This window comes from Entelurus aequoreus, linkage group LG24, assembly GCF_033978785.1.
Source record: "Entelurus aequoreus isolate RoL-2023_Sb linkage group LG24, RoL_Eaeq_v1.1, whole genome shotgun sequence".
NCBI lineage: Eukaryota > Metazoa > Chordata > Actinopteri > Syngnathiformes > Syngnathidae > Entelurus > Entelurus aequoreus.
Window position 1 is genome coordinate 14668445 of NC_084754.1, and position 12447 is coordinate 14680891.

Below are 12447 nucleotides of genomic sequence, written 5' to 3' on the forward strand. Positions count from 1 at the left end.
GTTTGTCGTGATCACAATATGCAGACGACAGCGGGAGGCAGCGTGCAGGCAAAGAGGTATCTAATGCTTAAACCAAAAATAAACAAAAGGTGAGTGCCCCTAAGGAAAGGCATTGAAGCTTAGGGATGGCTATGCAGAACGAAACTAAAACTGAACTGGCTACAAAGTAAACAAAAACAGAATGCTGGACGACAGCAAAAACTTACAGCGTGTGGACCAGAGACGGCGTCCACAAAGTACATCCGTACATGACATGACAATCAACAATGTCAACACAAAAAAAAAAATAGCAACAACTTAAATGTTTTTGATTGCTAAAACAAAGCAGGTGCGGGGAATAGCGGTCAAAGGAAGACACGGAACTAGGGATGATGTTCGTTGAGAAACTATCGATGTCGATGCCATTATCGAATCCTCTTATCGAACCGATTCCTTATCAAATCTCTTATCGAATCCAGATAGGTTGTTATGTGTGCACTGAGTTCCAAAAGCCGTAGATGTTATGGGACTGGGACAAGAATTTGTATAAATAAACGTGTATTTGTAAATATATTTTTGAGATTTGAATATAAACATGCTTGATTTTGTATTTGTATTGCATTTGCATATGTGGATCGCTTTTTGGCTTTTGTGTCGATGAGACATTCCTCCCACAAACCAGATGCACAAATAAATGTGACCTACAGACTCCCTCAAACAACCAGCAGAGGACACTGCAGCCAGAGCGGTCTTGGTCACAGAGCATTATATACATTATATGCAAAATGCCCGGAGTTCTCAGCACAAAAACAATCCACGTCTTTACAGAGAGAACACACAACGGGCCTGAGCTTGCTAACGTTAGCGTTGTATTAGCTAATGCTAATGTATCCAGTTAATCTGAAAGACCGTGCTAGCTGCTTATTTTATTATATCAATGCCGTTTAATGACCTTGTCCCGATGTAGATACTGATCTCTTATCAGTGCAATGTGTGTCAAATCATCATCACATATCAATCATCATATGACCCTCACTAGTGCACCTCTGATTGGCTCGCCAGTGTCAGACCATGTCTATGACCGAGACCGCTCTGGCCGCAGTGCCCTCTGCTGGTTGTTCAGGGGAGTGTGTAGGTCACATTTATTTGTGCAGCTGGTTTGTGGGAGGAATGTCTCATCGACACAAAAGCAAAAAAGCGATCCACATTTGCAAATTCAATACAAATACAAAATCAAGCATATTTACATACAAATCTCAAAAATATATTTACAAATACACATTTATTTATACAAATTCTTGATTTATTTGTAGGTCACATTTTTATATTTTTACATTTTATTTGTACATATTTTCAAATATCAAAAATATATTTACAAATACGCATTTATTTATACAAATGATTTATTTATTTGTATATCACATTTGTATTTGTATATTTATTAATATATGCATATGCATTTATATCACATTGACATATATAAGTTGACGTGAGACAATTCTACTTCCATATTGGTGTGCCTCTGGATTTTTTCAAAGTAAAAAACAGTTGAAAAACACTGCTATAGAAAACACAGCCCAGACAGTGCCTAACACATTCTATCTTACTTATTTCCTGCACATCTTAATAGACATTATTCACAGGGTAGTTGGCTTTGGATGGTGCTTAAATGGTGGCCTCTAACTTCTGATTGACATCACCATAATAGCTTTCTCCAGCTTTTAGAAGCACATAGTGCTCTCCGATTGCAGGATTTAGAATGATTAACTTGAAACTGTCAATACAAGCATCCATTACTGTGATGTTTTACATCTCCCATTCATAGCTGGGCCAGCACGGCCAGCAGAAAGAGGCAACCCGGTAAGGAGCACCTTGCGCTGGGGTATAAACTCAACCAGGGAGCCAGCTAATGTTAGCCACTTTGCTGGGTTATTCATTGCTATAAATAAGCATCCCCTTACAGAGAACTGTCACCGAGAATGACACTCTCCGAATCCAATGTGGGTGTTGCCATTCTCGGGTGGAGAATAACACGCCTGGAATATGTCAAAAACAAGACTGCGGGTCCTTGCTAAAATTAAGTCCGTTTATCAGTGCAGGTTAAGCCCGCTGCCAGCTTAGCTGTCGAGCTAGCTAGCCTCGCCGGGCTAGGCTAAGCTAAGCAACGCGCTAGCCGCTTACAGCAACATAATGACTTAAAAGTGGGGAACGTGTGGGCTTTCAACACGACAGTGGACTGGGGGAAATGTCAATAACGGCGGTGACAAGCTCATGGCGGTATGAAAACAATGACTGCGCAGGTGACCTGTCAAATGAGAGGAGGCTGTGCGTGTGTGTGTGTGTGTGTGTGTGCTCACCCCATTAACCAGTCCATGGTGCCGCCTGGAGCTAGCTGGGCTGATGCTAGCTAGCAGGGGGATAACGCGAGGAGTCGGAGGCGACCCCTCTACTTTAACCCGGCCGACTCCCTTTGCTGCCGGGGCTGCCTTCTCTCCCGGGCCCCGTCGCACCCGCTCCCGGGGTCCGTTGCCTCCACACGCACGCACAAACGGCGCTCAAACACTCGGGGGTGATTGTCCTTGTTGTGATCCTCGGCTAGCGCGGGGAATGAAGAAGAAGCAGCCTGGAAGACAGGGCGGTGGAAGGTCTTTGAGCCGGGCAGAGGCGCACGGGGGTCCGGCTGTGGATGCTGCTGATCGACGCCGGTCAGCTCTGTCATGAAACCTTGCAGCTGACAGCCTGAAAGCTCCAGTGAGGCTGCCGCCGCTGCTCAGACAAGCACTCTCGCGTCGATGTCCGGAAGTAAACACAACGCTCCACTCTGCCGCTCCTGTGCGTGCCGCTCTGGAACGTAAACGCCTTTGATGCTTTGATGCATTCAATAGCACGAAATGATGACACTCTTTTTTTTTGGCCTATTGTGCATGTTTTTAAAAAGTAAAAGTACCAATGATTGTCACACACACACACTAGGTGTGGCGAAATTATTCTCTGCATTTGACCCATCACCCTTGATCACCCCCTGGGAGGTGAGGGGAGCAGTGAGCAGCAGTGGTGGCCGCGCCCGGGAATCATTTTTGGTGATTTAACCCCCAATTCCAGCCCTTGATGCTGAATGTCAAGCAGGGAGGTAATGGGTCCCATTTTTATAATCTTTGGTATGGGGTATGGGGTTTTAACTCACGACCTACCGATCTGAGGGCGGACACTCTAACCCAGGGGTGTCCAAAGTGCGGCCCGGGGGCCATTTGCGGCCCGCAGTTAATTTTTTAACGGCCCCACGGCACATTCTAAAAATACGATGAAAAAAAAGAGCAAACAGGTGAAATGTAACAAGAACATGTTGCATTATTTACTCTAATAACACAAAGCTGCCATGCAGGCAGTTTCTTTCTTTAAAAAAATAATAATGAATCAAAATCAATCTCATTATGAATTATTGACCTATTCAAGGCTCCATTTACTTCACATTAAATATTCCACTTTGAGATATTTTGGGGGGAAAATGTTGCATATTTTTTGGTTGCCATTTAAAAAACAACGTTTTTTAAAGAAGGGCCTAAAACGAACAAACAAAAAACATAAACAACAATAAAAACTTATAATTGACGGATAGATCTGGGGCCGTACTTATCAAGCTTCTTAGAATTACTCCTAAGAAGTCTGCTAAGAGTTGACTTAAGAGTAAATAAATTATTCGCTGAAAGCTGCACTTAAAAGTTAGTTATCAAGCGTCTTACTCACACTTTCATCGAAGTGTAGGACTGAATCTTAAGTGTCACACTCAGAGCTGAATTACGACATTACTATGTGCCGTAAACGGAATTTTAGGTGACGTCATTTCTGTGTCCATAGAAATGACCAATCACGGAATGGAATCCGTTGTCTAAGAATAAAGAAATATCTTGGAAATATTTAAGTGGACAATGGGAGTGTATATTTTGACAATAAACTACAAAATAATACAAAACAAACTAGTCCCCGCCGGCACTCACGCTACCGCTCCCTCTCTTCTATCGCCCACACACTCACTGACGTCACTCACCTCCCGGCCACACACATACGCTACTGTCATAACATTTTCTTTCCAATTCATTAATTAGGCAACTAATTTGAAACTGGTGTGGGTGGCTCTATATATACTAGCCCACTGCAGACACATGCAGAAATCAACAAGGAATCGAAAAGTATTAAATCTGTGACAAAAATAATATCCGCTCTGTCGAAACGATACCGTTTGATCAGCTGCTCGTCATCAAAAAAAACAACAACATTGTTCCGTTCCCTGAACGTTCGCGCACATCTCTCTCGCCTCAGTGCCATCCCCTGCTGGCAACTCCTAACCACTTAAGACACCTCTGAAGGTCTCTTAAATATCGTGGAGAGTAGGAGTGATTCTTAGACTTAAGAACGTTGATAAAAAGCTTTTATTCTTAAGTTTGAGAGTAGGGCTAAATTTCGCAAATTCTCAGGACTTAAGTGTAAAATGGCACTGTAAGAAGCTTGATAAGTACTGCCCCTGAAGTTGATCTTGAGACTATTGTGGTAAAAGTTAAAAAATATTTTGGATTTATTTTTTTAAACTTTACTGAGCAGTACCCTTTTGGATCCCCAATAATTTTAGTGGGACTTTTTTTTTTTTAAGTGTCATTGCTCAAAAAATAATGAATTAAAATCAATGTTGTTATGAGTTATTGACCTTTTTAAGACTCCAATTATTATATAATCTCAAATATTCCACTTAAAAATTTTATTGGGGGAAAATATTGCATATTTAGTGTTTTTTTCCATAAAAAAACATGGTTTTCCTTGACAAAAATGGCATACAACTTAAATCTTTAAAAGCGTTATATTGACAGATAGACCTAATGTTGATCTAGAGATTTAAACCTTGAATAATAATAATAATAATAATAATAATACTAAATAATGACACATTTGTAATATTTTTTTTCACCAAAACCTTTTGGGGTCCCCGGAATCAAGTCTGACTGGAGGACTAAATGTATCTTTTGTACACATATATTGTATTGGTTTTTAAAATAAAAAATATCAAAATGGCCTCCGCTTGCTTTGATTTTTCAGTGTGCGGCCCTCAGTGGAAAAAGTTTGGACACCCCTGCTCTAACCACTAGGCCACTAAGTAACTAAGTAACTAACTAACTAACGCATAACGACACAGGAAGTCCTTCATACCGACAGCCATCAGACTGTATAATGCATATATTCCTTTTTGACTGTACTTGAATGTATAATAGACTGTATTTATATTATTCACATGTGAATACTGCTGTATAATAGACTGTATATTATTCAGAATCAGAATCAGAATAGTTTTATTGCCATTGTTTGAGAACGAGTTCACAAACTAGGAATTTTTCTTGGTGCAATCGTGCAACATAAAACACATATAACACAGATTTGGTAATAACAAGAGCTGTAACTGAGCTATCAGATCTTGTTATAGACTTAGAAGGAATTCAAAGGAGCTACTGTTAGGAGTTATTGTTCATGTGCCTGATGGCCGAGGGGAAAAAACTGTTCAGGTGGCGGGAGGTGTGGGTCTGGATGGACCGTAGTCTCCTGCCTGAGGGGAGAGGGGAGAATAGTTTGTGTCCAGGGTGAGAAGAGTCAGCTGTGATCCGACCCACACGCCTCCTGGTCCTGGAGGAGAACAAGTCCTGGTGGGATGGGAGCTTGCAGCCAATCACCTTCTCAGCAGCACGTACAATGCGCTGCAGTCAATGCACCCCATTCACATGTGAATAATGCTGTATAATAGAATGTATTTATATTATTCACATGTGAATAATGTTGTATAATAGACTGTATTTATATTATTCACATGTAAAAAAAAAACCTAAGTGTTTGTTGTTTATTGTGAGTGAACTGTGGTGCTGAATTTACCCCAGGGATCAATAAAGTAGTTTCTATTCTATTCTATTATATTCTAACTGAATACGTTATAAGTGCATGCACTATAGGCGTCATCGCCGCAATGCTAATAAGATAGAATAAACTTTATTCAAGCCACAATGGGAAAATTATTTTGTTGCAGTGCAGGTAGAAGAGGAAAACATCAAACGACATTAAAGCCATTAAAAGAGCACAAAGCTGATGCAACCGCTTCAGCGGCGCAATTCTTACATACAGCTACAAAGTAAAATGCAACAAAAAACAAAAAATTAGCAACGCCGGCGTGGCGCAGTTGGGGGAGTGGCCATGCCAGCAACCTGAGGGTTCCTCATTCGATCCCCAGCTTCTACCAACCTAGTCACGTCCGTTGTGTCCTTGAGCAAGACACTTCACCCTTGCGCCTGATGAGTTGTGGTGAGGGCCTTGCATGGCAGATCCCGCCACCAGTGTGTGTGAATGGGTGAATGTGGAAATAGTGTTTTTACCAATAAACATAAATAATGGCACATGTGATTGCACCATGCATAGACAAAAAACAAAACAAAAACATTATATTAACACCCACATACTGTATACTGCGGTGATCTCTGCAGTGCTCCGCACTATCTTCTGCTGGGGAGACAGGAGCAGACCCAACAAAGCAACCAAGTGAGCCGACTCCATCTGAGGCTGCCAGCTAGCCCAGTCCGTGGGGATGAGCTACTGATTCTCAAACTGGGCTGCGTCTAGTGGTACGCCAAAGTATCACTTGATTAAATATTCAAACCCAGTGTTACTGTTCAAACGATGTGTATTGTTACAGTGGCCAAAATATTAAATGTACCTGTTGAATAAAACCTTGTTTTTAATGAACACTTGGGCCTACTACGCTACTGTATTCCGCAGCCTCCGTCGCAGAACCTCCAGGTTCTGTAACAGCTTCTTCCCTCAGGCCATAAGACTCTTGAACGCATCATAATAATCCCCTCAATTGCCCCAAAAAAGGATTAACTCGCTGAAATATAAAGACAATATAACATACATCCGTAAACGTAGATGCATATGCAAAAGTGCAATATATTTATCTGTACAGTAAATCCATTTATATCTGCACCTTATTACTCTTTTATCCTGCACCACAACGAGCTAATGCAACAAAATTGTGTTCTTATCTGTACTGTAAAGTTCAAATTTGAATGACAATAAAGGAAGTCTAAGTCTAATTATGGTGGTACTTGGAGAGCCAAGTGTTTTTGAGGTGGTACTTGATGGAAAAAAAGTATAAGAACCACTGGTCTAGGGAGACCGAAGTGTCCGATACATGCTCATTCAGGTCCGTGATGCTCGTCCATCTCGACGCTCAACGCTCCGTATCTCCTGCGGTCCCTCCACGCGGACTCCGGTGTGATGGAGAGCCAGCAGCTGGTCTCCGTTGCAAACATGGTCATGGCCAAAAGCCTCCCCGAGTCAGATCCAAAAGTTCACAAAAAAGCATTGTCAAATTGTAAAACTAACCCCCTCAATCAAGAAATACCTTTTAAAATATGTGAAATGATGTGCGTGTAAAGAAATAACAATATATTTAACTAATATCAAATTATATGTGCTTGATGGATTATAATAACACTGCACATGAGCACATGAGGGGGGACCATGCAAAAAGGCCATGTAGTGGCTGGGAATGGCATAGATCAGTGACTCTCAACCTGTGGTACTTGGGCTTCATCTATTGATATGCCAAATAGTCTTTTGAATAAAGTATGTGTTTTATTTTCCTATATTCAAACACAGTGTTACTGTTCAAACTATGTGTAATATTATATTAAAATATACTTGTTAAATTATACCTCTGCCTTGTTTTTTATCAATGTGACAGTTTGACCCCACACTGTCACTGTTTGCCCTTTGGACTTCCTCACAAACCGTGCACATTTGTTGGGAAGCTCAACATGGACAAACTACAAACATTCAATCTTGTTAGCTAGTGAAAAGCATGTGCTCAACAAACAAATTGTTACCTGTCACCCACCATGGCTCTGAACAGTTGACTAAAAGAGTCAGGGTGGGGTTGAGGGCTTTATATAGGTGAACACACCTGCATTCACTAATTAGGCCAAATTTGGGTCGAACCATGATTATCAAAAGCTGGGTGTTACAGAAGGACACTGGACATTTAAAAGTGATGTTACCTAAGCCTGAATATACTGTGTACAAAAATGACTGCACTACACATTCAAAAGTACTATGTGAATACTTTTTAGACATGTGATGGTTATTTACGGTGTAATTTACAAAATAACTGTTTTCTTAATTCCCCCTGTCAAATTGGTCCCAGCTAGTGGGCGAAGCTATGGGCTATTTAAGTTGGAAAATGCAGTTTTTCTGACAGTCTGCTGTTGGTCACTGCCAGAGGAGGTTCTCTGTCCTCAGCAGGAGTTTCGGTCTCCATGCATCATCTACTGAGATTGTAGGTGCTTTGTTATCCTGTCATTGTTTACCTTTTGACCCTTTTTTTGGGGGGATTTCAATAAATGTTTGTAAACTGTTACCAACTGCGTGACTTGCCATCCTTGATTTGAAAGTCCGGTTTGCAAAGGTTACATTACATTCACCCGAGGCGGGGTGTGACATATGGTGGCAGTGGTGGGATGGCAAGCAGCAGAGTTTACAACAAATCTGGCAGAGGGCAGGCCAGAACTGGTTTGAGATCCCAAGTGTCGGAGGTGGCAATGACAGAGAAGACTAATGAGATGGCTGGTCGAGGGGCCACGGCGATAAGGCTGGACCGGACGACTATGGCTGAGGAGCGTGAAGTTGGATGGAACACAGAGGAGTCTGAAGAAGACGTTATAGGCATAAGCAGCATAGGAAGGGTTCTGGGAAGGCTAGGTGGTCTGCTGAGCCACAAAGGACTGAAAGAGTACTAAGTGAACCTACCCTGGTTAACATGTTCCAAGACTTTTTGATTGGACAGCAACGTAGGGAAGCTATCCTAGTCCGTGAACTCCAGGAGTTAAAAAATGTCTGTACAAGGCCTAGCCTAGATCACTCACTCACTAACCAAAATGCTAACCGTCCTGTTGATAGTCGTTATGAGCAGTCGCCCAAACCCAAACCTCGCCCACAGCCAACTCCTAGTCCTCAAGCGTCGCCGTCCAGAGATTCCTTGCCACCTGACCATCATCTCCGACAAGGCCCAAAGATGCCCCCTTTCCAGCAGGGTGAGGACATCGAAAACTTTCTTGTCCGCTTTGAGCGCATCGCTCGCACCTGGGGCTGGCCTCAGTCTGAGTGGGCCTGCACACTTGTTCCACTCTTGACCGGCAAAGCCCTGGATGCCTATTCTGCAATGGAGGAAGATGCTTCCAACGTCTACACTGACCTTAAAGAAGCCCTCCTTGCTAAGTTTGATATCTCTCCTGAGACTTATAGGCTCCAGTTCCGGTCAACCTACATTCCCCCTGGTGAATCTCCCAAGGAGACTTACAACAGACTCAAAGGTCTCTACAGAAGATGGATCAAGCCAGAGCAGCGTTCTAAAGAAGAGATCGCAGAGCTTTTCATTCTGGAGCAAATGCTTCGCATGCTGCCCAACGAAATGAAGACTTGGGTCAAGGAACATGAGCCAGAAGACGGACTTACTGCTGCTAAACTTGCAGGCCAGTACTTGAATGCTCGTAGAGGACTCCGAATGCCAAGGCAGCAGAACAACCATGTAGCAGCCCAAGGTGCAGCCGACCTGTCACACCAAAGAGGTGTGCAGAAAGCAGGTGGTTACAGCACCTCAGGGGACAACAGACTGTTCCCAAGACAGAGTCCAGTGAAGGATCTCATCTGCTACCACTGCCAACAGCCAGGGCATCGAGCCCCAGTCTGCCCCTTGAAACAGAAGACCTGGTATGACCAGAAAGCACGTCAGAGGGTGCTACAGCCAGGTCAAAAGGTCATGCTCTCGCTTCCAACCTCAAGTCATAAACTGCTGGCCCAATGGAAAGGTCCTTACCCCGTGGTCAGACAAGCTGGTCCAGTCACCTATGAGATCTCACATCCGGATAAAGGAAAAGCATCCCAAGTGTACAACATCAACCTTCTGAAGGAATGGAAGGAGAGGAAATCCTCTGTGGAAGGAAAGGATGTCCAGGCCAGTCAAGTACCTACTCAAAGCAAGGAGTTGCAAGAGGAAAAGGTGATGCTGGCACGGGAAGTGAAAATGGAGGATGATGTGGAGGAGACAGATCTGTCTATGCTCACTACACTACAGAAACCTGATGTAAGTCACTTGTCTGCACAATCTGCCCTTAAACTCTTGCAAGTGTGTGAAGAATTCCCAGTATTGTTCAGTGGAAAGCCAGGAAGAACTCCACTAATTGAACATGTCATTCACTTAAAAAACCCAACACCTATCCGTCAGCGCCCATACAGAGTGCCTGAGCGGATGGTGGAGCCCCTCAACCATGAAATCCAAACCATGCTGGATCTAGGAGTGATTGAACCCTCAAACAGTGAGTGGTGTAACCCCATTGTCCTCGTTCCTAAAAAAGACAACACGATAAGAGTATGTAATGACATACGCAAAGTGAATGCCGTTTCTAAATTTGATGCTTATCCTAGGCCACGTATTGATGAACTTCTTGAAAAGCTGGGCAAAGCCGTATTCATCACTACCCTTGACCTGTGTAAGGGATACTGGCAAGTGCCTTTAGAGAAGGAGTCAAGGGAGTACACTGCCTTCCGTGGACCAAAGGGTCTTTATCATTACACAGTGATGCCATTCGGACTCCACGGAGCCCCCGCAACCTTTCAGCGGCTAATGGATCGCGTTCTGCAGGGGTGTGGCCAGTTCTCTGCTGCCTATCTCGATGATGTGGTGGTTTTCAGCACTTCCTGGAAAGACCACCTCTCTCACCTGCGTCAAGTCCTGATCCGGGTCCATTCTGCTGGGCTCACTCTTAACACCCAGAAAGGTGAGTGGGCCAAAACTGAGGTGTGCTACCTAGGTTACCATCTTGGCAACGGGCAGATACGTCCTCAGGTGGACAAGGTGAAGGCTATCCAAGACAGCCCTAGACCCCGGACAAAGAAGCAGGTCCGGTCATTCTTGGGGCTTTCTGGGTGGTACAGAAGATTTGTGCCCCACTTCTCTACCATCACAGATCCTCTTGTCGAGCTGACTACCAAAGCATCCTCTAATCCAGTCAAATGGACAGAAAAATGTGAAACTGCCTTCACAAAGGTCAAAGCTATTCTATGCTCTTTCCCGGTCTTACGAAGTCCTGACTTCAACCAGCGATTCCTTGTTCAAGTTGATGCCTCCGATGTGGGCCTTGGAGCCGTCCCAGCCCAAGGAAAGGAGGGCGAGGAACAACCGCTTCTATATCTGAGCCGTAAACTGCATCCCAGAGAAACTAGGTACTCTGCCATCGAAAAGGAATGTCTTGCCATCAAGTGGGCATTGGACAGCCTACGTTATTACCTTCTGGGACGGACCTTTGATCTGGAAACGGACCACCGAGCATTGAGCTGGATCAACTCCATGAGGGATAAGAACTCCCGTGTCACCAGATGGTACTTGGCGTTACAGCCCTTTTGCTTCAATATCACACATCGAGCTGGCAAAACTAACTTGCTAGCTGATTACCTGTCTCGTCTCCCTGAACTTGCTGTCGCTGGAGAGGAGGGAGGTAATGTGACAGTTTGACCCCACACTGTCACTGTTTGACCTTTGGACTTCCTCACAAACCGTACACATTTGTTGGGAAGCTCAACATGGAAAAACTACAAACATTCAATCTTGTTAGCTAGTGAAAAGCATGTGCTCAACAAACAAATTGTTACCTGTCACCCACCATGGCTCTGAACAGTTGACTAAAAAAGTCAGGGTGGGGTTGAGGGCTTTATATAGGTGAACACACCTGCATTCACCAATTAGGCCAAATTTGGGTCGAACCATGATTATCAAAAGCTGGGTGTTACAGAAGGACACTGGACATTTAAAAGTGATGTTACCTAAGCCTGAATATACTGTGTACAAAAATGACTGCACTACACATGCAAAAGTACTATGTGAATACTTTTTAGACATGTGATGGTTATTTACGGTGTAATTTACAAAATAACTGTTTTCTTAATTCCCCCTGTCAAATTGGTCCCAGCTAGTGGGCGGAGCTATGGGCTATTTGAGTTGGAAAATGCAGTTTTTCTGACAGTCTGCTGTTGGTCACTGCCAGAGGAGGTTCTCTGTCCTAAGCAGGAGTTTCGGTCTCCATGCATCATCTACTGAGATTGTAGGTGCTTTGTTATCCTGTCATTGTTTACCTTTTGACACTTTTTTGGGGGGGATTTCAATAAATGTTTGTAAACTGTTACCAACTGCGTGCCTTGCCATCCTTGATTTGAAAGTCCGGTTTGCAAAGGTTACATTACCTTCACCCGAGGCGGGGTGTGACAATCAACCTTAAGGCCTACTACGCTACTATATTTTAATGTTGGTCATTATGGTGGTACTTGGAAAGCCAAGTGTTTTCTGATGTGGTACTTGGTGACAAATGTTTGAGAACCACTGGCATAGATGTA

At 43.5% G+C, this 12447-nt stretch overlaps 1 protein-coding gene across 1 annotated transcript in view; it reads right to left on the minus strand.

Annotated features, from left to right (window-relative positions):
• The window catches only part of mob2a (MOB kinase activator 2a), a 105350-nt gene extending 102533 nt beyond the window's left edge, over nt 1-2817 (minus strand). Inside the window, exon 1 of the mRNA XM_062035268.1 lies at nt 2337-2817. Within this exon, the coding sequence (XP_061891252.1) occupies nt 2337-2353 (17 nt within the window). The 5' untranslated portion in view covers nt 2354-2817. The remainder of the gene's footprint in view (nt 1-2336) is intronic.
• Nucleotides 2818-12447: the final 9630 nt, after the last annotated feature.